This window comes from Cyphellophora europaea (genome assembly GCF_000365145.1).
Source record: "Cyphellophora europaea CBS 101466 unplaced genomic scaffold supercont1.7, whole genome shotgun sequence".
NCBI lineage: Eukaryota > Fungi > Ascomycota > Eurotiomycetes > Chaetothyriales > Cyphellophoraceae > Cyphellophora > Cyphellophora europaea.
Genome location: NW_008481813.1, coordinates 981,804 through 1,007,488, shown reverse-complemented (window position 1 = coordinate 1,007,488; position 25,685 = coordinate 981,804). Strand labels below are relative to the sequence as shown.

At 54.8% G+C, this 25,685-nt stretch overlaps 8 protein-coding genes across 8 annotated transcripts; 2 read left to right on the top strand and 6 right to left on the bottom strand.

Annotated features, from left to right (window-relative positions):
• On the top strand, window positions 1-1,644 carry HMPREF1541_07462 (uncharacterized protein; the record flags this gene model as incomplete). The annotated part of the gene is made up of 1 exon (XM_008721786.1): window positions 1-1,644. The coding sequence occupies one exon, from the start codon at window positions 1-3 to the stop codon at window positions 1,642-1,644; it is 1,644 nt and encodes a 547-aa protein (XP_008720008.1).
• A 2,186-nt stretch (window positions 1,645-3,830) lies between these two features.
• On the bottom strand, window positions 3,831-5,011 carry HMPREF1541_07461 (uncharacterized protein; the record flags this gene model as incomplete). Its single annotated transcript, XM_008721785.1, has 2 exons — window positions 3,831-4,897; window positions 4,945-5,011. The coding sequence occupies 2 exons, from the start codon at window positions 5,009-5,011 to the stop codon at window positions 3,831-3,833; spliced, it is 1,134 nt and encodes a 377-aa protein (XP_008720007.1).
• Window positions 5,012-6,380: 1,369 nt separating this feature from the next.
• On the bottom strand, window positions 6,381-7,205 carry HMPREF1541_07460 (uncharacterized protein; the record flags this gene model as incomplete). Its single annotated transcript, XM_008721784.1, has 1 exon — window positions 6,381-7,205. The coding sequence occupies one exon, from the start codon at window positions 7,203-7,205 to the stop codon at window positions 6,381-6,383; it is 825 nt and encodes a 274-aa protein (XP_008720006.1).
• A 1,401-nt stretch (window positions 7,206-8,606) lies between these two features.
• Window positions 8,607-9,856, bottom strand: HMPREF1541_07459 (uncharacterized protein; the record flags this gene model as incomplete). Its single annotated transcript, XM_008721783.1, has 2 exons — window positions 8,607-9,730; window positions 9,781-9,856. 2 exons carry the CDS (start codon window positions 9,854-9,856, stop codon window positions 8,607-8,609), a joined length of 1,200 nt encoding a protein of 399 aa, XP_008720005.1.
• A 3,757-nt stretch (window positions 9,857-13,613) lies between these two features.
• Window positions 13,614-15,741, bottom strand: HMPREF1541_07458 (uncharacterized protein; the record flags this gene model as incomplete). The annotated part of the gene is made up of 2 exons (XM_008721782.1): window positions 13,614-15,149; window positions 15,196-15,741. 2 exons carry the CDS (start codon window positions 15,739-15,741, stop codon window positions 13,614-13,616), a joined length of 2,082 nt encoding a protein of 693 aa, XP_008720004.1.
• A 405-nt stretch (window positions 15,742-16,146) lies between these two features.
• On the bottom strand, window positions 16,147-17,479 carry HMPREF1541_07457 (uncharacterized protein; the record flags this gene model as incomplete). The annotated part of the gene is made up of 6 exons (XM_008721781.1): window positions 16,147-16,251; window positions 16,337-16,890; window positions 16,936-17,072; window positions 17,121-17,153; window positions 17,296-17,399; window positions 17,450-17,479. The coding sequence occupies 6 exons, from the start codon at window positions 17,477-17,479 to the stop codon at window positions 16,147-16,149; spliced, it is 963 nt and encodes a 320-aa protein (XP_008720003.1).
• Window positions 17,480-18,523: 1,044 nt separating this feature from the next.
• Window positions 18,524-19,936, bottom strand: HMPREF1541_07456 (uncharacterized protein; the record flags this gene model as incomplete). Its single annotated transcript, XM_008721780.1, has 1 exon — window positions 18,524-19,936. The coding sequence occupies one exon, from the start codon at window positions 19,934-19,936 to the stop codon at window positions 18,524-18,526; it is 1,413 nt and encodes a 470-aa protein (XP_008720002.1).
• Window positions 19,937-20,700: 764 nt separating this feature from the next.
• On the top strand, window positions 20,701-23,767 carry HMPREF1541_07455 (uncharacterized protein; the record flags this gene model as incomplete). Its single annotated transcript, XM_008721779.1, has 4 exons — window positions 20,701-21,078; window positions 21,127-21,345; window positions 21,395-21,811; window positions 21,857-23,767. The coding sequence occupies 4 exons, from the start codon at window positions 20,701-20,703 to the stop codon at window positions 23,765-23,767; spliced, it is 2,925 nt and encodes a 974-aa protein (XP_008720001.1).
• Between the last annotated feature and the right edge of the window lie 1,918 nt (window positions 23,768-25,685).

Genomic DNA, 25,685 nt, shown 5'->3' with positions numbered 1-25,685 from the left:
ATGAAACTGATGCTATCGACGATCGTGGGCGGCCTTCTCATCCTGTTCACAGTATGGCTATCAAGGTTCATCATCCAGTTCCGCAAGCAACGGGCCTTCTACAAGACAGTACCATGCCCTCCTCACGACTATTGGTGGGGTCACCTCAAGCTCGTCGGCGAGACCATGCGCGAACTGCCGCAGGACTTTCATTACCAGCAGCTCATGGCTTACATTGGACAGAAGTATAACATGCCTCCTGTCTTCTACCTGGACATGTGGCCGGCCTCATATCCCTTGATGATGATCTTTGATCCAGAGGTAGCCAGCCAGCTCACCCAAACGACACCCCAGCTTAAACATCCCGTCAACCGGGCTTTTGTCACACCCTTGGTCGGTTCACCGTCAATCGTGGCGGTCGATGGTCCAGAATGGAAGCTCATCCGTAGTATCGTCATCTCTGGCTTTGCTCCATCTTATATCGCCAGTTTGACGCCCATCCTAGCGAAGCACGTTACACGCTTCATGGAGAAGATGTCCAACTTCTCTGAAACGGGCGAGGTCTTCCCTACGCAAGATCAGACCAGTCTTCTCACCTTCGACGTCATCTCTGAGATTGTGCTGGGAACTGATCGCGACTCTCAGCGCAACTTCGATCGTCTGGCATACCACTTCAAGCACGCAAGTAGACTATGCAATTCCCCTTCGTTTAGCCCGAAATGGTACTTGTTAGCAATCCCGAGATGGTGGCACGCCAGTCGGCAGACAAAGATCATCACGGCAGCAATCCACGAGAGACATGCGAACCCACCTGACATCAGAGGCCGCGCAGCCATCGACCTCTTTATCAAAGCCTACTCGGACGAGAAGCTCAATCCTGAACACAAACCCAATCTCGATCCCACGCGTGACGCATACTTCATGCGCATGGCCGTCTGCAACGTCAAGTCCCTGCTCCTCGGCGGACACGACACCACCTCGTCCACAATCTCCTATACCCTCGCCCTGCTAAGCACACACCCATCCGCTCTGCAAACCATGCGCACCGAGCACAACTCCGTCTTCGGCCGCAGCCAACCTTTCTCCACCATCGCCAAACGTCTCTCCGCCCAGCCATCTCTCCTCTCCGACTCCAACCTACCCTACACAACCGCCTGCATCCGAGAGACCCTCCGCATCTTCTCCCCCGCCTCCAGCACCCGCGCCGCCCGGCCCGACGGCCCGCGAACCGTACGGTTTCGCGACCGCGACCTCCCCATCACGGGCCAGCAGATGTGGATCGCGCACATCGGCTTCGGGATGCGCGCCGACCTCTTCCCGCGACCCAACGACTTCCTTCCCGAGCGCCACCTGCCGGACAGCCCACTGGGACCCGTGCCCAAGGACGCGTGGCGGGCGTTCGAGAAGGGCCCGCGGGCGTGTCTGGGCGTCGAGTTGGCGATGAACGAGATGAAGATGGTGCTGCTGGGGATGGTGGCGGAGGGCTGGCTGGACCGGTTGGAGGTTGCGTACCCGCGGGATGCGCCGAGGGCGCCGGCCGGCTTCGGTGGGGTGGGAGGTGAGCGGAGGTGGTTCCAGAAGATCGAGTTCTCGGCGAAGCCTGTGCTGGGGATGCCGATGCGGGTGGTGGCGGGCAAGGGGGGAGAGAAAGGGAAGGTGAGGTAATCGCGCGGAGATCGATAGCGTCCAAGCAGCCTACAGACAGATATCTCTACAAGATCAAAAGAGAGGTTGTCCTGCAAGCCATCCACAGTACCTGCGACACAGGGCCACTGTATCTCCCCTCTGCCCTTCTCCCCCCACCCTGTTGAACCCTGCCTAGCCTCGTGAATCTCGCCTAACGCAAGTGCCGAACCCTCGCTTAACCCTCGCCTAGTCCTTTGGTCCCGTCCCTCTTTGACATCAAAACGGCCAGCTTGCATGCTGCATGCTGCACGCGGCGATTGGCTTTCCACTTCCTCACACCGCGACACTTGCTCCATACTGTTACGCAGTTGCTCTCCCGTCTGCGGCACGTTACCTTCCCTGGTTAGGGCCGGTTGCCACATCCGTATCCGGTGATTCGGGCCCTCGAAAACACATACAGGCGAAGTCGAGTCAGGGCAACGAATGAGCAGCTCCCGAAACCGTGCGGTGAGGCAGTTCTCTGGCCTGGCGTGTCTTGGGGAGATCCGATAAAGCCCCCCGCCGCTATCACTCGAACTGCATTGAAAAAAAAGGGGGGGCGTGAAGGCATCGGGGCGTGGGCATTAATTTACAGTCCCGGGAATCCGCGTCCAGACGCGCGCGGGACTAAGTCGTGCACAAGCTTCTCACTCCGACCGAGCTTCCTTGGCTGGAGCGGGGCCCGTCCTGACCTACGGTGTACCGAGTAATAAAGAGAGAGAGAGAGAAAGGGTTTGTGGCGGTGCGATGCGGTGCGGTTCGGCGCGTGCACCGATACGAAGGTACTTGTACGGAGCTCCCATTGTGGTGGGCGAATCGCTTCGTGCATCATGCACTATCCGAATGTGCAATTTCATTCCCGACAGGTAGGGAAAGCGTACGAGAGTGCTCCGTACACGAAGTGAGTGCTTTGCCATGGATACGCGAGTATGAAGCTGCGCCGAACTTTGCGTTTGTCATGCAGTAGTGCATGCTTCTACTTCTTGCCCAGTCCTCTTCAGAACCCGTTGGCTGGGCTTTCCCACAGCTTCTCAGGTCCAGCAAGAGGCATTGAAACTTTGGCCATCTCAACGGCGCTTCTAGAAAGTGTACCCAATACCATCCGATTCCGTTCTTATGCACTCCCTCCACGCTCGCCCGTCCGTCCAAGACCTTCGCTTGCAAAAGTCGACATACATGCAAGCGCGCCTTAAGCCCCCCCCGGGCCACTTCCGAACCCTTTCCGAGCTCTACCCGTGAATAACATGACAGCCACACATTCCGCAGCCACGATCACCAAGACACGACGCACCGAAACCGAAACCGAAACCAAAACCAAACTGGTGTTGCCCACTCTTATAAGATAAGATCCCTGCCCGAGTTCCCCCCATCTGGAATACTCCATATCTACTGCAATAGTCTGATTCCAATGCACACGACCCGAGCTCCGAATCTGGGCTGCGCGATGCGAGCTTCACTCCTGTAGACTACTACAACAACAACAACTGTACGGAGTACTGCAGCGGCTGATCGACAGGCAGGCCCCCCCTACCCTCCTCCCAAACGCGGAACGGAAATATTTATCTGCTCACGAATTCATCGACTGCATACAACAGGCTTTGATGTGAGTGAACTCTCCGCAGAAACCTGCGCCCAACCCCTCCGCATCACTCGCAACGAGCTCAGTCACAACTTACATCTCGCCTCGCCCCGCTCCACACCAGCCCATCGGGTGCTACCACTACTACGCCAGGTACGGAGTACGACATGGTCGGTACTGTAAGCCACACACGATTGTTGAATCAGCCTGGAGAGTTGCCCTGTCCAAGTGTGAGAACTGGTAAAATGTGCGTTGTTCATGTTTATCCAGCCTCGTGGCCAAAAGACACCGCAGAGGGCAATGCCTATCCTGAAGCTCCATTTATTTCCGCACCACAATGCCTTCTATGCAAAGCCTGTGCACCCCAATGTGTGAACAGGAGGAAAATTGCATCCCAGGGTCCCGATCTTGAAGTCAAAGCACCGGCTACCGAGAACGGCCCGTCCCACACTCCTCGGCACAAATGCCCACAAGCGATTGAGGACCACCATCTCTATCTCTAGAAAAGAAAAAGGGTCTGTATGCCATAACGCCATCAAGCCCATCGTAGCGTCGTTATTCTGTTCAGTGCTGGTGTTGTACAGTCCTTCCAAGCGACATAATCTGCCTAATTAGAGCCGAAAAGGCCGAATGATTGTTCAATGCCCATGGCGCCCGGCTGCTTGTATTTCGCGTCGTAAGCCTGGAAGACGTACAGCGAGTCCTGTTTGTCGGCAAAGGCAGTCTTGATGGCTGCGATGGCCGTGGACTGTGAGCCAGGGTCCGCGCTAGCACCGCCGTTCGCCGAACCGGCATGAGGCCAGCCAGACTCAGTGATGACGACTTTCTTGCCATTCGCAATGCTTTTCAGCTGCGTATACTCTTTCTGAAGCCAGTTGCCATTGTTGGCCGCGCTGTTGGTTGTGTCGAAGAAGCCGTGAGCGTTGGCCGCAATATAGTCTGAGTTGGAACCGAGGCTGGGATTGGCGATGAATTGGTTGAAGACGTCAACGGTCACGACGTTGCCGGAAAAGCCAGCCTTCTGAAGCATAGCACGGCCTTGAGCGACGGCAGCGGTGACTTGCGAGGCCGACGCAGCGCCCTGATTGACTTGCTCGTTTCCGATGTTGACCGTGTCCACAGCGGCCCAGTTACCGTTGATGTAATTGATCAGCTTCTGGAGGTCCCCGGCCACATTGCTGATGCTATTAATACCAGCAAAGACTTTCATGCCGTGAGCTGCCGCCGCCGTAGCAACGATACCGATGTTGCACCCCACATCGTAGGTTCGGACCATCTTGTAGCCATTCTGCGAGAGGAAAGCAAAGTCTTGATTGACTTGATCGGCGGTTTTGCATTGAGTCTGGGCATTGATCATGTCATAGCAGATACCGTAGCCGCCGTTGCCAGTGGCACCAACTGAAGCGCCAGTGTTGCTACCAGGGCTGGCGGAAGTACTGGATACAGGGCGATTGACGTTCGGGACAGCAGGCTGAACATTGCCAGCGAATATAGCTGGTCCGACCTTGTTGTTGACTTCTGGAGCAGCTGTAGCAGGAGAGCCTCTGTATTCCGTCGAGACCGTATTGCCAGCATCGTCGACCCAGACAACGGCGCTCGGCTCCACGATGGTCTTAGTGACTGTCACGGCACCTGCTTCGGCTCGAGCCTGATGGAGAATCTTGTGGTCACGACCTGCGGTACGTCAGCGCTTGTTTTCCTACTGGCTCGTCCAAACTTACGATGCGGTACGGCTGACACAGTCTGTGCGGCCAGCGCGGCCAGGACGAAGATAGCGGTGCTCTTCATTGCTTGGGAAGGGCGAAATCGGGTTTGAGAATTGAAAGTAATGCTTGCTGCAGCGCAGATATGGTCAGCAGCTGAAGTAAAGAGCGACTAGAAAGAGTGACTGCTAACGAGCGTGGGGTTTGCGGGTGAGGAAGTCACAAACGCGCGCGATATTCCAGGAACTGATGGGCATATAGGAGAAAGAGCGGGTCGTCGAGGAGACGGTGGCAATGGGGAAAGAGCGACGCACCAGCAATGCGAAAGACAATCAAGGAAATTGCGTGTTGATGCGGCCGGCCAACGCACTGCCACGGTGGGTCGTGCCCTTTGTTCTGCCGGCATATCCTGAGGCAAACAATGACCGCCGAGGTGTAGTCCTCGGCGCTTCCGCTTCTGGACACAAAGCAATGCGGTCTGGAATGTGGGGATGTGGATGCGTTGAGGTCATCGAAAGGAGTGGTCCGACCGGGATCTCGTCGCAGGAGGATGCGCAGAGCAAACTGCAGCAATGTCGAAGAAGTAGGCGTTATGCCAGCGTAAAAGGAAGAGGGACTCACCACGAGGTTGTGCTGACGCTTTCCAGAGCCGATGGATGGTGTTGTTGATAGAGTTAACAGCAGGAATGTGTGCAACAAAGCCCTGTGTGGGCAATGTTATGAACGCGTCTGCTTGGCAATCCGTCTGCGCTTCTCCTCTTCACTTGTTAGCGCCCCTTTATCCCGAGTGGAAACCGCCTCGTCGCGTGAATGTGTGGGGAGTGGCGGTAGAGGCGTGTTAAGTGACCCCTCACAATATGTGCTGCTGCTAGACTTAATATTCAAGACCTGTGCCGCGTCGTCATTGCAATATTGTCAACCCGTACATATTGGGAGAGACCGCCTCATCATTGCGTGCCTCGAGGAGGCGGCTATCAAGTTCATCTTGGGCACATCGAAGGAGATCAAATGACGAACAGGGCTTGCATGAAGTCACTTGACAGTCACCGCTCAGGCACTGAACGCTAGGCGGCCGGTTGTGGCTGCAGGGAGGCCATGTCAGGTCGGTGGCTGATGCAGCCACGGCAGAGCAAAGCACCGTGCACACAGAATCGGAAGCACTGGCTCGCTGGTTTCCTGTCGATTCAGGTGACATCCCGTCGTTCAATGTGCCCCTTACCGCCGGATGCGGTGGCAGAGAGGGCGAAGAATGTTGCTTGTGAGGTTCGAGAAGACTTTCTCCGCGCCAAGCTAAAGGTTTGGCGATCTTGCTGATTGGTTCCGGAGGAATACTACAGCCCCCCTCTCCAGTGCAAGGCAAAGCGGTATGCTATGCTGCAAAGCTTCAAGCCGCCGTGCCACTTACGTCGCAATTCTTCAGTCCAACTGGAACCCAAGGCTAGACCAGCCTCCCTCTAATCAGCAGATTGCACCTCGGTGACAGCAGGTTTCCTCTGACTCTCCGAGTCGTTCTTCGCCTTTCTCCCCTCGGCATAGATCTCACTAAGATTGAACCTTCTCAGTCGTTCCCAATCGTCTCCTACCACCGACATGCCTACCACATTCCGATAGATCTCTACCAAGACCAGGTTGTCGTACCCTTTCAGCGACACCTTATGCTTGCTTTCCGCGTCATCTCCACCCACCAAGCCAAGCTCTCTTACCGCCCCTGCAACAGTCTTGATGATCTGATCCTTCTCGACCTGGTTGTTGTTCCTCACCGTCACTCTGACGGCGTACTTCCGTGGCTGGCCGTCACCGAATACCGGTGGCAATACATCTTTGCACAGCTCCTCGACACCACCACTCATCACCTTGCGCACCCGGCTCAGTGGCGTGAGGCGCTTGATGAAGCGACTGCGTTGACGCTCGGGCTGTGACTCCGCATCGCGACAGATCTTTGTCACGACACTCACAGGCTCGTGCTCAAACCCCAGCGGAAAGCGCACAAAGGAGACGCAGGGAATATCGAGTGTCACCAAACCAAGCTTAGCCGTCTTGCTGGCTGAATCGGCTTCTCCGCTGGTTGTTTCAGATGGCCTTTTCCGCTTCTCCCCGGCCACACTCTGACCTGCTAGTTCGGCGAGCTCCCTCTCAATGTCGTCTTCGATGCCGCGATCAGCATTATCTGATGGGGCAGCCTCAGCTTGAGTCTTCTCGTTTTTGTCTCCTTCAGGTAGCGTGTTTGTTGGCGCGCTGTCATTGTCGAGACCAAGCTCTTCACTGAGCAGGTCTTCCATCTCGCGTAAACATGCTTTTTCTTTCCCTTTGTCGCAAGTAACAAACATGCCTACATCCCCGCTCTGCAGTCCAGAGGCACTGATGTTGGCTCTTTTTTGCGCGTAGGCAGCCTGTGAACGGTACTTGGACTTGTCTCCTGTCTGCAGAAGAAAGCTATCAGCAAATCAGACCAGGGAGCCCCGGACGAAGACCATGTGAGGCAGTTGATAGCCAGGGCTTTATGCGTTACGACATTAGCCGTTGGGCGCCTCATGGCTTCTGTCTGTTGGTCCCAACGGGTAGGCCTTTGTATCGTAGACTTCAATGTACGGAGGAATGGTTCCGCTTACCTTGCCCTTATTGCCTCCGCCTTCCCAATTTTTGGTCTTCTGCCGTTTCACGGGTCTTCCTTCCTCGGCCATCCTCTTCACGCCTGAGTTACCAATGGTTGTCTGATACGGCAAGTAGTTTATGATCTGGGGCCACAGCACGCAGATGGTACTACAAAACGATAGTTCGCGTGACCGATCCGAGGCGATGAAGTACAGTCACAGTGGCTTGGCATATCAACAAGAGCTTTTCTGTGGTTCGGAGTTTGGGACGGAGTTAAGCTGGCTTGTGATCCGAGGCACTACTGATCTCGAGGTCCAAGAACCCTCCAGATTTTCGAATTTCTCTGTCATTTCGCCGTCTCCCGCACGTTACGGCTTGGACGAGAAGCTGTTTTGGTGACTCCGAGAGTCATACGATACGCAGCCTGTACGGATCAGCCAAAGACCGAGATGCGTATCAATCAAGTTGTAGTCGTTGACCTTCTTAGACATGTTGAGGCAATCTACACGAGCAAGGTATAGGACTGTGAAAATGCAGGCTGAGGATGCTGTACGCAAATCAGAGATATCTCTGTTGTACGAAAAAAATTCGCCAATACGAAATCAAGCCTAAAGTGAATTTCATTGGAGTGAAGTATGACATATTAAGTACAGTCCACATTCAACGCCTTATTGTTTCTCTTACAAATATCACAATTCGTTGCCATTTTTAAACAACTTTCCAAAACGCGCTAAGGTGGGTATCGAGCATTCAAAAGCACAGAGTCATGACAGTCATGGTCTTGTAGCGATGAATCCCTTTGTCCCTCACTTAACTGATCCGAACTTGGGATGTGTGGTCGTTGTGGTTAGGATTTTTCAAAATCAGCGCATTTTGGTTTCTTTCGTGTAGTGGTGATACTCTAGCCGGGCAAGATCCTGGCATTACTGATGCGTCAATGGTGGAAAATGCTGCCCCCAGTATCCAAGTGGTCACAGTGTGAGAACGCTGGGTATTCTGCTTCGGGTTTTTATACTGGCTAGCAAAATAATAAGCCAGTTGGGCTCAACGCCACAGCAATGAGGCGGAGCACGATGATACGTCTGTTTTTATGCAGTGGTAATGGAGTCGTCCGCCCAGCTTGCATCATTGACGAAGTTGTCCCAAAACCCGTCTCCGGGCGTAGCTTGGTCGGAGTCCAGAGCATCGCTGTTGCCGTCCAGCTTCTGCATGTTCAAGCCCTTCGACTCCTGACTGAAGTTGAAGTCAAGGCCACTTGAAGGAGCAGTAGAATCGTTGGCAGTCGGTGCGACAGTGCTGGGTGTGCTCCCCGCCGACGTAGGCGTTGAGTCCAGAGCAGACGGGGCTAGGGTAGCTGACATGCCCGGCCAAGCCGATGGGTGAACAGGCATACCCTTAATGCCTTGAGACATGTCGCTCCAAGGATAGCCGGAGACATTGGTGAAATCCTCGGAGCCGCCCATGAGCTGGGCTTGGAACGGGTCATTGGCATCGAGCACCGGGCCTAGCATCTGCTGGGACTCGCGAGGAAGTTGGGTTGTGAAGGGACCCATGTCTTGCCACAGTGGTGGGAACTGCCCATGGGTAGCCGCTGCCGACTGGGTTTGTCTCATGTAGTCGGAGTCAGCCTCGCCACGATCAGTACTGATGGGCGTTGGGACTCCAGCTTGTGGTACGCTCGGTGTCGATAGGCGTCGTTGCTCTAGAGACTGCCGCGGATTGGATACGGCGGGAGTTGGACCAGCCATCGAGTAAGCCCTGGAATGAAGCTGTCGAAAGTTGGACTGATGAGGCGAAGGGTATGGCGTGGCTCTGTAAGACTGCGCCGGCGACTGCGCCATGTTGTGGTTCAGCATGGGTGACTGAAACATGTTCTGTGGCGTCTGAGGATATTGCGGATTGCCGTACTGTGAAGGGTACGGGTTATTAACCATCTGCTCCATAGCACTGCGCATGGCAACTTGGTTGGTCAGATAGGCCGCGAGCCGTCGATTGAAATCGGCGGAACCCGTCTGCAGATGTGCTGTTAAGCGTCGGTACTGGAGTGGAAGGTCGTCGTCCTCTTCTTCATACATCTCCTCGTTGATAACATCTTGCTCGGTGACACGAAGTGAGCGACCGGTGCGACGCTTGTGGATCTCTGATGCTCTGCGAGCAGACTCTACTCTGGCCTCAAGACTGCGATCACTCCTGCGAGACGCTGCAATGTATGCTCTGTATCGGCATTAGTACCGGCATGATTAAAGCAGGGGCATCTAACACACCTCTCTTGGTTCTCCTCGTGAGTACGCTCGGTCTTGACGGCCTTAGCGGGAGGAATGGTACGTGTAGGAGGCATCTCCTTAGCTAATCACGCCTAGAAGCGGAGGGTAGCTGATACTGAATGAAGCTGGAGGGGCCAAATAGAGGCCAGCGGCGTAGATGTGACAACTGATACTAAGATGAGTTGCGAGTGGCGAGAGCGGTCTCCGGCGAAGCTTGAGCACCTATGGACGAGGACTTGGTTTCTGCGGCACAAAGGTACTGCGGTAGGTGGTCTGTCAGGCACGATAACCTGGGTAGATGAAGCAAGTCGGTGAAAAGGTATGAAGATGGTGAGTGTGGCGAGATATGTGATGGTCGAGAACCAGAGGGAAGACAAATACAAGTAAGCGGGCGAGCACTCGAGTCAGGGCAGTGCTGGTGTGGGCTCGGAAGCGAATGCTTGGACCAAGCGAGGCGCGTTCGCCGAGAGAGAATGAATGATAGGCGGGAAGAAGATTAATCGGTACCAGGTACGTATCGAGCGAGGGGATTGAAGATCAAGGGCAAACCGGGATCATCATTGGGAAGGAAGTCGGAAAAGCGAAGAGACGGCAAATCGGGGGGCAGTAGTTTGGTCTCGCAAGCTGGAGTTCTGTACGGTGCCAAAGTGGGGCATGAGAGGGGAGTCACGGATTGTCCAATGTCCACAGAAACCAGAGACGCTAGCCCTGCCAGATGATTGTGGAAGCTCCGGCACGGTGTCGCGAAAGAGGAGAAGGGTAAAGGCTAAATTCTAGGCTGTAGGGGCTGGTGCTGGTCGATGAAAGCCAGAGACCACGGCACAATCCGGTGCTTGTTAGAAAGGATCTCAGCCATGGCAGCTGGGGGGAGGGATGCTGATTGTTGAGAATGCCATGCCGGTGAGCCGTGTGGGCGGCCCCAGTCTCGAAAGGGCAGGCGGATAGTCCTGGGCAGCCTAACGCTGGAGCTCAAAGACTGCTGCGGAGACACAGCGCCCGGATGCCAATGTGCAGGATGACTGCCGATTCTCGACGAGCGTTGATTCTACCGCCCAGAGGTGAATGATCATAGGGTTCTGGGGGCATGCATCGATCTTCGTACATACAAATCGGCGCTGCAGGAAGTCCGAGCTTCGTCTCCCGGTGGCAGGCCTTGCTGCCACAGGGGGGGACGTTTAGTGTTTAGCGCCGATGCTAGCGCATCGATAATCGCTATAGCGCCCCAACGGCTCTGCCTCCGTGCCCGCAATTGACGCCCATAGCGCAGTGCCAGATGCTGCATCTGATGCAATTATGAGATTTCTCGCGAATCCGATCGGGTGGCAACGATCGAAGATTTTGATTTTCTTTCACTGATATTCTGGTCCTGCGACCAGCTTGGGGTTGTGGTCAAGACACTTGACGGATGATGGTTCTGAGAGCTCTAGAACACGGGCACAGCGCAGGCGCACCGACAGGTCGAGCGGGCGAGAGGCAGGGTCGTGTAAGTTTGCCAGACTACGGCACCAGATCAGCCAAACGCCGCATGCGGTGCAGGGTTACTTGCTAAAGATGACTTTGGAACTGATATTCCGGTCACCAAATGGAGCGTCACAGGCTGCAGTCTTCCTGCGGACAAGCTCTGCTTGGGTAAGCGATCGGACCCCTCTTCGCTCACAATTTCCCCTTTCTATGGACAAATCGCTGCCAGCACAGCCCTCCTCGTATGGATCTGAGCAGCGATGGCCATCTGTCATCGACGCCCACCCACTAGGATGTAGAACCGTACGTTGATCGCACGTCGAAAACCATGCCCGACTCGGTAACTACGGGCGGGCTTCGAATTTTGCCATTCCCTGCCGTGAGTCCAGATCGCCGATCTACTCACAATCCGCGACCTGGCCCCCTCGAGCTACAGTACGGTTTCCTGCGACGAAAAGCTCCGAGACATAGCTTTAGCCACTGACGATTCTGCGATACCTTTGGGTCGTCCAACTGGATACGCGTCCAGAAATGCATACGGCTTACATAGCAGGTACAATTCTTCGTGGGAACTCGGTACTTTTCACCATCATGCAGCGGACCACGTGGTGGCAGGTTTCCACATTATCATCTGGAGCCTCTCATAGTGAGATGCCTGAGATCGAGATCTCGACAGATTGCGCGGATCTCTACGCGCGGCTAGTCCACAAAACCCCCCTTCTTCTTTATAACCCGATTGCACTAACGCAAGCAGACCCGACTTGGTCCATCATCTTGGTTTCGGTCATTGCTGGAGTGCCTGTCCGGTCACACCCTAGCCCAGATTTGCATCAGCTGGGGGAACGGTCAATCGAGTCGGCTTTGTCGCCTCAACCATGCCAGGGCTCCTCGACCCAGTGCCTCCCAGCGGTAGCAGGAATCCAGAAGGGTTTTCTTCAACCAGAGTTTTAGCTACCCCTGAAAACTTATGACAACGTACCTGAGATCTATTGATCGACACACGCTTTTCGTAACGAGATCGATTGCTTTCGTAGCGTTCTCCGGAATCGTTGCCTGCAGCTACCCGGTGGTTGATGAATACTGTACGGCAGGTCTCGATTTAGAATGACATCAAAGAGCTGAAAAGTAACGGAAAGGCATTTCCGTTGAACGTTGTACACTGCTCACGCCCCGCAAACGAGGTGACGGGCGCGGGGCATTGGTGCTCGAGAAATCTCCTCTGCCCGGAAGAAATTGCTTTCGGTGGCTGACACCGGCTAAGGCTGCTGCAAGGTGGAAAGACTGCTGGAAGAATATTTCCTCCTCACCACTTAGTGGCGTGCTGTCAAACTGGTACCCCCACTGCCCCCTTGCTGTCCACCAGCAACGCCTCTCACTCCCTTGCAACAGCCACAGGATTGTGCCATCACTCCGTACTTTAGCCGTCGAACCGGATCCGCTCTGCTCAGACTGAGGGTATCAATCGATATGTACGGAGTACAAGCAATTGTGCCACTGTACGGAACCAGCAGATCGAGCTACCATGGCCCTTCAGTTTAGCGGAGATGTATTTGCGCGGGAAACATTGCCCAGCCATTTTGCCATGCTATCTATCGATGTCTAGTATCGAATACTGGGCTTTGACCTTAGACCCCCTTTCAACTCGACCATACCTCTGCAGAGTTTCATTTTGAATAGAGCTCAGAACAAGGGGAAAGGTCATCTTTGGCCCTGAACGATGACAGGTTCATCTAACGGTTTCGCGCCGGACCAGCGTACCTGCTATCATAGCACTTTTCTTGGTGAGACAGGAAATCCCCGAAAGAGCGCGCCTGGCAATTGCCTGCACCAGCCCTCGAGCGAGAAGGTGAGTTGCTAGATTCGCAGGCATTATTTCCTGACCGAGAGCATCATCAGATCTGTGTTTGAGTTGTCGTTTCGGCATGGGCCAAGCGGTCTGCAGCGCACCTGTCTAAAGTGCAGAAGTGCTGCTCGTCATATCGTGCCTTAAATAATCACGGCTCTATTCCAGGCTTTCGGGCTCCCTGGGCGATGCGCCGGGGAAAGAAAGGCAACGCGAAATGCGCAAACGTCTTGGAGGGCCAGCGGTGGCAAGAGGCTGTCTCTGGAGAGCTCGCCGAACATCAAGCTGTGCTGCCCGTCTCGCCCCTTGATTCCATTTGACAATTTTGGACCAGAGACGCGGATCGATACGTATTCCAAAAAAAAGGTAAGCAAATACTGTTCGATCTGCTACTCTGCTCTATGATATAGTTCGTCAACATCACAGTGTTCGTGCTTAATCCTGGCTACCAGGCTGGTACAAACCATCATGCCGCCCGCGCTCATAACGCTTCACACCGTGACACTGCCTTCAGAATCCTACTGTTCTCACTGAATTCCCAGGCTTGGTACGCTTCCTTGCTCCTCTACAGGCTGGCCGCCTGCCGCGTACGAAACCTTGAAACGCATCTTCGCCTTTCCTCCGGCTCCTATCGGGACCCCACTCAGCAGAATCTCCTGCTGGACCGCGTTCTGCTTTCCAGCTGGTAGCTCGCGGCTCGACTGCGGCCGCATCTGCAGTGAATATGCCTTTTCGACTGCCGCCTGGAAATGCAGACCGGTGATGACTTGAGCCGAAGTGTTGCTGAACGAGGCCGTGATGTGGATGTTGGCGTTGTTGGAGGCTTGACGCTTCGAATGGAACGCGACACTAATGCCACGTTGGGACGAGTGTACTTGAATTGTGGAAGATTCGGGTTCGCTCGGAAGGGCGGATGCGAAATTCCACTCATCGTCGGTCGCGGCCGGAGCGGCCGGAGGAGGGGCCGGAGGCTGAGACGCGAGGCTGAGAAGTGAAGCTTGGTTATTTTGAGGTGGTGCCGCCTGTGAGACGTTGCGAGAGCCAGATGGAGTAGTGGACCGTGAGCTTGCCGAAACGAGGGCGGCGAAAGGATCAATTGGTGCCTGCTTCTGCTGCTGCTGGAGACTTGGTTGGGGTGTGGAGGGTTTAGATGATGGTAGTGCGCTGGTAAGTGAGGCAAATGCGTCGTAGTTGGGTCTGGGTGAGGCTTGCGGCTGCGGTGGAGGGGGTGAGGCGACTGGCGAGGAGAATGCTGATAGTTGTTGTTCAGGTGGAGGAGGCTGTTGGGAGCCAGCGAAGATATTTGAAGGTCCTTGACTACCTGTGGTAGGACCTAGTGAGATCAAGCCTTGGCCTGGGCCAGGATCGAGTGACAAGCCCAGCAAGTCGTCTTCGACACTGGTCTTAGCAGCTGCGGTAGGTGCTGCGGCTGCACCGGAGTCGAGCAAGGAGCCATTCGCGGCCTCGTTTCCTTCGGGTTGTGACGGTTCAGGGTCAAAGTCGATAAGTGAGAGCTCGTTAGCGGCGTTCTTGCCAACGCCAAAGGTAGTTCCGAGCGTGCCTTTCGCAATTTTGTTGGCTTCGGCGACATTGCCAGCTTTCATGAGCCTATAGCGTTCGATCGTCCGGTGTATGCTGTCGTTGATCTCAAACAATTTCGCGACTGCCTCGGCATCATCTGACTCTTCCTCGCACATCCTCTGAATCTTGGGATGAGCACTTGCGAGGGCTGAAGCAAGTTCCTGTATGTTGTTAGCGAGTCCAGGCGGGAAGTATGCGCGGATACTTGCCTCAAACACATCGCCGTCACCAATCTTCTCTCCTTCTTTATGATTTTGCAGCATCTCCTCCAGGATTTTGGCTTTGTGCTGCACCTTGATAACTTCTTCAGCGGCTTTGGCGCGATAGTCGGTCTTGTTTCGAGTATCGTAACCCGCCATAACCTTCATGAGCCTGTTGGCTTCCTGGAGATCCGCTGGGGTACCTCTCCGAATCAGCTCTTGCAGTTTGGCAGACTGCGCTTCGCGCTCTTCCCGTTCCATCTCCTCGGCGGACTGAAGATTCTGCGCTAATTAGTCGGGGCCTACTCGAATCGGGTCGAACACATACGTCGCTTGGGTTCAGAACAGCGGCATCATCCCTCCGAACTTCAGGAAACATGTAGCCTTTGTACAAAAGCAGCCTGTGCATGTCCCGGATGAAGCCCAGGTCATCTTTGTATCGAGAAGTCTGACATATCGTGCTCCTCCATTCTTCGATGGCTTCCAGGATCTTACCCTGGACTCGACTAGGCCTTAACGGTGGTCGCTCGGGGAAGCGACGGACCAGCTCATTGAGAAACTCTTTGGTACTTATTTGCAAGTGGAATGGGTAGCCACAGTTCTTGACACATATGTCGAGTAGGGAGATCGCAAGCAGGGAGACATTGGGATTTCGGTGATTGATGAGCTGCACTATGGTGGAGGCAGCTTCTCGAGGAGCGGTGCCTTTCTTCTGATTTATGAGGTCGACGATCTCGAGGTTCAGCGCCAGGTTAGGCTCGTAGTTCGAGATGGGGTCGCAGGCGTTGAAGATGAACCGCTGGAGGGTGTTCTTCGGAGGCGCAAACCCCTCGAAGTGGCTCCGTGAGGCCATGCGAGCAGAAGTCGCCTCCATCTTCTCTGATTTGGTAGCGCTAGACGTCCAACATCACTACCGGTAGAATGGGTAACTCATGGCTGGCCAAAGGCAGCCTTACTGCACTGCTCTGACGTGCCGTGGGGCAATGCAGCGCCAAGCCCGTTTCCGCTCCCTTAACGGGCAGAGTTGGGGGCGGAAAGACACCCTCGGGCACCCCTCCACCCAAGCTCTTCGACTATACAAACCTGTCTGAAGATCGAGTCTTGCGCATTACAGCATTATCTGTTCTGTTCTCTCCGTGTGCTGACCTCGACATGGGACTTTTTGACGAGACTGACCAAAAGCGATGCTGCTACTTCGCCCGCTTCGCCTCGCAGCCGAGTCATGCACCAATCCCATTCGCTAGGTCCATCGCCATCGGCTACCGATCTCGACGCTCCATTATGGCTTTTTGCCCTTAGTCACTCTGTGAACTACGTACAGGTGGTTGCTGAGATCCATCATCTCCGCTTGACAGTCTCGGATGATCCTCTGAGTGTCTTCCAGCTAAGGACCATTAGCCTTGTTTGAAACATTCCTAGCAGTGACGAGTGCGGGCATAAGATCCAACACGTAACTGGAGAACACTCACCGACATTCCGAGCTCCCGGGTCAGTAGCTGTAACGAGTACGATTCCACGCCCTCCAACATGACACCGAGGCAGACCTCTGACAACTGCTTATCTGACTTCGCCCATGGCCCTATGGGGATCTTGTACACCACTTCTTCAATATCTTGAAATCCGGCTTCTTGCATGAGTCTTTTGTGCTCCTTGGACATGTGCATATCACGACCGAAGCTCCTGCTAGCCCCAACAAGAAGGCTTTGCCACTCCATCACAGCATCGGGTGTGTCTCGGTCGAGCGAATGAATCCAGCTCTCTTGGGACTGGTTCTCAACGATCCCTCCCGGATGAAGGTTCTCGAATACTTGCTCATAGACTTTGCTCCAATTCCCGAAAGCCGCCTCCATACTGCGAATGTGGATAATGTCGAACTTCTGCTCAAACTCCCATGGCACCTGCTCTGCGTCGTCCACGAAGAAGTAACAATTCGGCGGTGTCCATCCTGGTTGAATTGGAGAGAGGTCTATGCCAATCACAGTAGCGGAAGGGAAAGCATCAGCCATTTCGATGGCCCAGAGACCTACACTTGTGAACACCGCTCACCCGGAAATGATTTCTGACTGACCTGTGCCCGTTCCCACGTCCAGGACTCGATCAATACGATCCACACAGCCTCCGAATTTCAAGCACTCTCCTCCTAGTGAAGATTTCCAGATGTGGTGAAGCAAATCCATGCGATTTTGCTCAATTTCATCGTTGGGGCTGACCACATGTAAGCGATCGTCAGAGTACAAAGGTACATCAACGTACACGATCCAATTACCTGCGCGGAATGCGTGGTACCTGCGAATTATCAGTAAACTGGCGCCGAAAGTTTGAGCACGGCACCGTTGGAAAGCCTGTGCCCTCGTAGATCCGCCACCGAGCGCCAGCTCCAGCAATCGGGGCGTCGTGCTCTCGGTCAAGCTGTTAGGGCAGTACTGACCGTCGACCGTTTGTATACACATAGTCAATCACACTAGACCGGATGGACTGGCTATATGATTGACCATTCTCGTCAATCAGCCTAGGATTAGGAACGTCCTCTGGCTAGTTCTGTAAGCATTCATAAAACAGCAGCCGAGGATATGGTGACTTACATCGACAGACAGACCTTCGCTCTCAGGCATGGTCTCTTGAAAAGCCACAGGAGCACTTCCTGGAAGAAAAACGGACCGGCGCAGTCATCCGGAATACGTCAACAGCCCCAATGTCGTGCATCAGCACCACGCCCAGACAAACTCGATACTAGGTCTACTGTACAATCAAGGCAGCGAAGAATATCTATCCTGCGGAGATACCGCTGGCCGGCTCAAAACGCCCGAGATCTGCGCTCTCAACGGTCTCAGCGCTTTAATTTGATGTCAACGTGATCACTGAACCGATAGCCGCTGGCTCGCTTGCCTCACCGTCTTTCAAAAGTTGCTATTACCTGACAAAGATGTTTCGATCGGCGTGCAGTCCAACCCCGCGCTAAACGCCCACTTCCCTGCTCGCCTTCCTTGGCGGCAGCAGGTTTCCCTAAGTTTGGGACACTCTTGCGCCGAACCCTCAGCAACCGTTTGGCACGGATCGCTGACGGAGATCGTGTAAGCAATGGCTTTTCGCTCGGCGACTACTCCGCCGTTGCGGCGACTCGTGATCTTGGGCGGGCTCCGTTGTGGTGTCGGGACTCCCGATCCTCCCTCGCCCTTACGACTGGTTGCGGTTCTTTATCGTAGCTCAAAAGATCTCGCCATGATATCGCGCTCTGAACAGGAGTCATATCTAGAGAGTCAGAAAGAAGACTCGGTGTGACGATCGGGCCCATCGGGGACTACTTTGGCTGCCTGATGCTCGGCTGACAAGGGACTAAGCTTGCAACATTGTCCTTGTGCTTCTCGGTAGATGCCGGCGGGCCGAACCGTTTCAACGACCGGGTGTTCATCACGGTCGTTGCATCTTTCATCTTTCGCAACGGAGCAAATGTCACCAACGACTCTCGATGCTCCAGGTCCTGGGAATACTTATGGCCGTCTCTGGACAACACCCAACTGGACACATGAGTTGTCTAGCCGCCAAGTTTGAGGTATTCAACACTCTACACATAGCTCATACACTCGAGGGAAACAGTACGTGCATACAACTACTGCTTGGCGTTTGATAAGCCAACGACACCTTTCACCCTACAAGGCTCAATGTGGACCTTTACTTCCCCCCTCCAGAGTGCTACTGCCCGACAACCCACTTGCCCCGGTCGCCTGAATGGAGAGATTCTGTAGGGCCGTTCCTCCAGCAGGAACTGCAATTCCCATTAATACTCCACCACCACCCTCCTCGTCCTCTCGCTGCCGATCCTTCCCCTTGCGTATGTTCCTCCGCCACCATCTTCTCACCGCCTCTGGATGGAAACCCAACCATATGCCAAGCACGGCCACGGTCAACGGCACCGTGATTACCCAAAACAGCCAGAACTCCTTGCTCAGCACCAAGCTTGCAGCCTCGGGGCCGCCATCTGCAGGCGTGGCGGCGTCTTCGGGCGGGTTGAAGGAGAAGAATTGCGAGCCAAAGATCGTGGCGACGGTCGAGATGGGGAGGAAGATCAGTGTGGTGATGGCAATCGTGTGCATGGATGAAGACTCGGCGCGGAGGGAGTGCGAGTCCGTTTGGGCGACGAGATTGAAGGACAAGGCGATGGTGTTCTGGATGCGAGAGTGTAGGGAAGCCGTGCGGAGGGTCGTAGAGTGCATGAGGGTGTACAGGTAGGCGAGCGTAGCGGTGGTGTTAGAGCCTCCAGAAAAGGAAAGCGTTGAACGGTTCTTTATGGCGTCCAGGAGGCTTTGACATGTGCACAGCGAAGCATCGGCGGCCTCCTTGAGGTGGATTACATTCTTGGCCCATAGATGTAGCTCCTGAAAGTAGTCGTCGGGAAAGGCGGACATGGTACGCGTGGTGGTGATGGCACGATGCTCGTAGTCGCCGACCCGGTCGTTGAGAGCCCAGACTTGCTCGTCAATGATTAGCTGCAGGTCCGAGAGCACGATGGCGAGAATCGCGAGAGGGTCGGTGGCGATCGATTGCCATGCGGAGAAGGGCAGTCGCTGGAGGCGCGTGATGAGAGTCTTGGAGGCGCCAAAGCAGAGGAGAGTAGTGCCATTTTGCGGAGTGTGCGTGAGGAAGAAGCCTGCGCGGTGCCAGGTGGGAGCATCGGGCCGCTTGACGATGGCTTTGCAGAGGAAATGCAGCCAACAGGTGACGCCTCCGGCAGGCGAGGTTTCGACGTTGAGGGAGTGGGTCACGCCCTGAACGCGCTCGCTAAGGAAGGCTGTGGGGATATCGAAGAGGGAGATCAATGTCTCTAGGACGAGGTTGGTGTGAGTTGAGGGATAGTCGAGGGCCGCCAATATGACCCGGATCGGCGAATTTGAGAGCTGAGTGAGCTGGGACACATCTTGCGAATAAGCGTAGGGGCCCTGAAAATGAGAAGGGGATTTGGGCAGGTCGATCTCGAGGACATTGATGCGGCTAGTGGGCGGGATAGAGGTGTCCTCCAGAAGCTCCTGATACCTCTGATACCGACAGGAGTCGTGAAGGAGGTTGCTTGCCATATTTTTGCCTGTGCCGCCGTAGTCACCGTCTCCGCGCCTGTGCTCCTTTAAGACTTACACAATATCTCTCACTCCATAGCTAGAGTGCCCCTATCACAGTCTTCTGCTAGCTACTGACCGGTGTGGCCTCGACTTGGAGACTAACACATTTTCTGGTCGAGTGGCTGAGTGTCACAGGTTTCAAAGATACGAGGCGTCAACTTTCAACTTCACGAGGCAGATTGGCCGTCTCCTGTTTGGCAAGGGACACTGATGTAGACACGAGGCGAACCGACGGCCTAGACCGCAGTTGCCTTGTTCGCAGTCCCCGGATATGGATCGACAGGCGAGGATACATGATGATTGAGGCAGAGCTTGTCGTATCTTGACAGTCTTAGATTGCGCCAAGCTTGGTCCGAGACGGAGAGGCTTGACGTCTGCAGGGGGTCACTCTTCGTGTCACACCTCGAGTCTACGAAGGAGCCACTCATCTTGTCGTCCGCGAGCTGTCCCTCATCTACTGGGGCAGTGATATTGATTTGGGGCCGATATGCAGCCCGGAATGCTTTGTACACGAGGCGTATTCGCCTCGACAGCCCCGGAAATAGACCCGTCTAGCGATAAACATCAGATAGCCCCTGACAGGGCAGCCTGGGTTCTAAGGAGATACGTGCATCCTCGAGGTACATTACGGTGCTGGCAAGGCTATATCATGAGCGATCCAGCCAGCATGCGGGACACCCAGGGCTCGCATATCCTTCTTTCTGTCTCTGCTCCTTGCCATCATGTCCAGACCAAAGAGACACGGGGGGCACATCTTGCCCGAAGACGTCCACTTCCCTCCTGCCTCTGCCCCGATGCCCGAACCTTACGGCCAATCAGGCCTATACCGGTCTAACAACCCATATCAAGCCCACTCCGGACAGTCTTACCAGCCGGCCTCGCAGTACCCCGGATCTCAAGCTCCCACTCCATCCACCCCTCAAAGCCGTAAGCCTCGCCATGGTGGTACACTGTTACCGGAGGAACACTATCCGGAGAAGGGTTCTGCCACTGCTGAAACTATGAGCATTCACTCTAAGACCGCATCCAATGAGTCACCACCACGTAAGCGACATGGTGGTTCCAAAACCCCGGAAGTGGATGTGGACAATATCTCTCAGGTACACGGCCGTCGACCCTCAGAGCATGACCAATTGCTAACATCACAGGCTCGGGGCCTTTCACTGCTGCACGCTCCGCCGCAGATTGTTCGCAATCCACCCTTGGGGCATCATTCCCCCTCGCCCTCGTACACGACCAACGAGAAGGGCTATGCTAATGAAACTGTTGTGGAATATCCATATGCTGTCACGACCAACAGCTCACAACAGCCACTTCAACGCAACCCAGCCCCACCACCACCACCACCTCATCCTCACGCTCAAGGAGTAAGCATTAGATCGTCTAATTTGCAGGAAGTGTACTGACATACCACAGCCGCGGCGAAAGCTACACCAAATCGGCTACCGCAACATCTGGCATCCCACGTCCGTTTTCCGCTGGTGGAAAGCGGTCCATTTCCACAAGAAGGCCAATCTTCAGTACGGCAGCACTCGCCACCGCCACCGTGATGCCGCTGGGCGAGTATATGAGGGAGTCGATGAAGAACGTTTCATCCTCACCGATGATGTACATCTCGCCCGCATGATGGTGCAGTCCACTGACGATATCTACAAAGGTGACAGTGGGGCCACATGGCGTCGTACCTTTATTCGCAACAAGGCGCCGCTAATGATCAGGTTGGCGAACTGGCCCACCAACTCTGGCCCCCCTGATAGGAAGGATTGGACAAATGCAGATTGGACTCGAGTTGTCTTGAAATGGCCTGTTGCGTGTCTTGGACTGTGCATCGCTGTACGTACAGACCTCCAGGTCATCGAGCGTTGCTGACGTTTCCAGTATCTCAAGCTTGGACCGGCCTATAGCTATTATCCCACCGGCATGAAGTATCCTGCACTTACCTATAAGTACTGGGGCTACGCAAAAGTCTCCCGCAACGCCTTGGAGAGTCTCGATGCCCAGAGTGCCGAGGGCGCATCTATCGACGCCACTCATCCCATCGCTGAACGACCACTGAATCCACGGTGTCTATGGATCCAGGACCCATCCACCAAGTCATGGGAGAAGGTGATCGTCGAGAAATGGCTCGGTGAGGGCTCGCAGAAACTATGCATTCCATTCATCCTGGTTGCATACACGGCCAACCAGTTCGACCACGATTCCCAATCTGACATCAACGCACTACATCAGATCGCCCGGGAGGCTGCGGCCGATGCTGGAGTCGAAGCCTATTGGTGTGCCGACTCTTGCATGTCGTCCGACCCAGATGAGATGGAACAAGACGTGTATAGAATCAGCGACGTCATCCGTGCCGCCTATTCTTTGACCATCGCGCTCAAGCAGCCCAGCACTGCCAGCAGAGCATTGACGGAGGACGCGCTGCTGAAAGATTGGGGTTCTCGGATGTGGACTCTGCCCGAAGCACTGCTTGGGCCCAAAGATCAACCAGTGAGGATGTACCGCTCGCACGGTGGCAACGTCAATTTGGTTCGCAGCGCAGATCGACGCCAGCTACCAACCCTGCTCTGGGCTGATGCTCCCCTGACACGGCAGCTCGTCGACCATTATGAGGGTAATATCACTTTGTCCCGCTTGGAGCTAGTGATCTTGGCCTTGAAAGCGCTGTCCGTGCGAAGCAGCTCACCTTACCTCAAGGGAGACTTGGCTTACATTCTGATGGGCCTCCTGCGTCGGCGGCCGCATGTCGACGGCACTGACTCGCAATTCCAGGCCTTTGCGAGACTGTCCCTGGCCAACGACAGCGATCGTTTGTTGGAGCGTCTGCTCTGCGTTCAGCCCCTTCGGGAGGACCAGCCTTGGCTGTTGACCGATGACGCTTATCATGTCAACTTGTGGGACATCGAGCCCACGTGCCAGATCGCCAGCATCTGCGACAATGACACGGTTGTCATCGATGGCTGTTTCGGAGCCGCCATTCGGTGGGAGACCTTCTATGCACCATGGCATCAGACCAACAATAGCTGGAAGCGCCTCTGCGCAGACCTGACTGTCCGCGGGTTTACAATCCTCTGGCTTATCGCGTTGTTGGTATTGATCATTGGTGCCCTGCAAAAGGCAGCGGTGTCTTCGCTCAGCAAGCGACAGTACAACTATGGCTATACCTACACGAGCACATTTGCGTCAGCTGGGCCCAATTCGCTCATCGTTGCGGGTGGCGTGCTCCTTGGCTTGTCTACACCTTGCTGGCTTCTGAGCCCCTGGCTGACTCGCATCTTGTTTGGTGGCAAGGCATGGAATGTTGCACCGTTCCTCTTCGGCTTCGAAGGCTACCTCGACATTGAGACAATCGAGTCCATGGTCTACGGTTTCCCATCTGGCCGCCTCAAGTGGAGTGTTGCCGGAAGTCCACTGAGTCGCCATCGCAAAAACGAATTTGGGGAATGTATTGGTGACGATCCGACCAAGGATCCTGCCGTTATGGAAAAGGTCAAGAGAGCGCGAGATGCTGGCTTTGGTGACATGAGAATCTTCACACTGGTTGACACACGGAATGGACTAGTTACCATGTTCCAAGCCGTTCGGCCTCCCTCGGCGGTGCTCTTCTGCGCACAAGAGGGTGGCATGCAGAGGGCCGTCATGGTCAGCCTTGACTTCAAGTCCAGCACTTTGTTTAGGGAGACGGTACTTCGGATGCCAACGGTCATGATCCAGGACATGTGGCGTGTGGATCGGGTCAGGGTCGGATTGAGGCGGCCGGTGGAGGATGTGCTACGATGCGTGGAAGTCTGAAGATGGCTTGTGATGGTGTCGGGGGCGCAGGCGTTCTGATGAAACGATTCCCTATAAGTTGGCTGGTCGTCATATGCTACCCGATGTAGGCGCCCAGCTGTTGAGACTAGGCTTTCTTATCTTCACATCTGCGTTATTCACATCGATGCTTAGCCGCCTGATCGTGGCCTTGTCGACGATTCACTGCGAGCTGATTTTTGCCGAAGTCGACGTTCGATGAATTTGCTCCTCCTCCTCACCAACTCGCTCCTTCGTGTTTTCGTTTAGACTTGCCTCCCATTGTCCTCCGCCTTTTCCAGCTGTAGCGACGAGACAAGGTTAAGCGACGAACCCAGTTTAGCTAACGATCGGAACTAGCAAGGGTGAGACCCTGCCAAGCTCGTACCACATCACACGCTTTTCTGCACGACATATCAACCTTGCCATAACTTGGCCGTCCTTTCCAAACCGCTCTGAGCATCTGCAGTTGTCGAAGACGACAAGAAGTGAGTCAAGATGAAGTCTAGACTCGCAGAGGAGCTTTGTCCGGCACTGCGACTCCCACCAAACCTCGTTCCGCGATGAGATCACCATTCGCCAGCCGCATGCGATGCATTGATGGACACGATCCCCGTATAGCTCGAGCTACCTCACGGCGCTCGCTGGTCACTTGAGGTTGACTATTGAGCGTGTTGGTAAAGAAAACTTGCAGACATCGACCGTCGGTCGCGTCAAAGATGTCAAGCCTCCAAGCCAAAGTTATCTCCGGAGCGAGGCTCCCGCCGCTCGCGCTCAATTGCCATCTGCATCGAACATACCCTCCTGAGAGTGAGAGATCGAGCATAAAACCTGCACAAGTTCTCGAAATGCTGCGAGTCCCAACCCTGGGGGTGGCATAAGAAGAAACAGAACGGCGACTTGAGCGTCGACAGGGAGACCACTCTCGATCCAAGTTGGAGTCTTTGAGGCCATGGATTATGCGAGACATTGTCTGATTGCGAGACAGTGTCGTGAAATGCGATATATGGCGAGGTCAAAGATCAACCTTGAGCCGGAGCTGTGGCACTACGTTGACGGGCAGCGTCCTAAATTTTACGCTTGTTGCGATGACTTCCACTCGCATGGACCATGCAACGACGTTGCCACCCAGGTCTCCGCACGCAAAGTGCCTGCCACAAGATTCTGAAATCAAAGGCAGGTGGGAGCCGAGGCCGATTTGCCCAAAAAGTCACGGCGACCCAAATTGGCTCAGCCCCCCGCCCCGCCGCTCGCTTTCATTGAGTCTCGATGGCCGCTTGGCCCACCCTCAGCCACGAATCTCGCTGCCTCTATCTACAGAGAGCAACAATCAGCACTGTCTACCGCGCGGTTCGAACCTCCGATCCTGCAAAATTGCAAAACGAGAACGGACTGATCCGTAGCCTTCAGGGACGTGCCACTGCCGTTTGTTTAGAATTGACAATGACACTCTCCAACGGTCTATCGCTCTCGAACACGAAGACCTAAGCCCCGACCGCCCAACCTCGCTTCCAATCCCTTACCCGTTGCGTTGGTCTGGACACCGCTCGCTCAGTCGAGAAGCGCTGCACATGGGTGGTGTGCCCAGCGTGCTTTGCTCTGAGGTCTAAGATTCGGTGCGGATTTCGAAATAGGTATTGGGAAGAGTAAAATATATACTATCAAAATCGCGCAGCCTCACCCCAACACAGCCTACCAGCGCCTGGAGCCCCGCCCGAGAGCCCCCGAACCCCTCGACGAGCCAGATCTCAAGGACTACAGCCTCTGCTGCAATTTCATTTTGTGGTGTTTGTATTTGCACGACAGACAGAGGCAACTACCGTGCCCAGCCCATTTACAAAAATTGAACACATACCTACGATTATCAACACAGGCCTGACAAACACCCTTCAGGAGTCCCTCAACATGAGGAAGCTGGCTA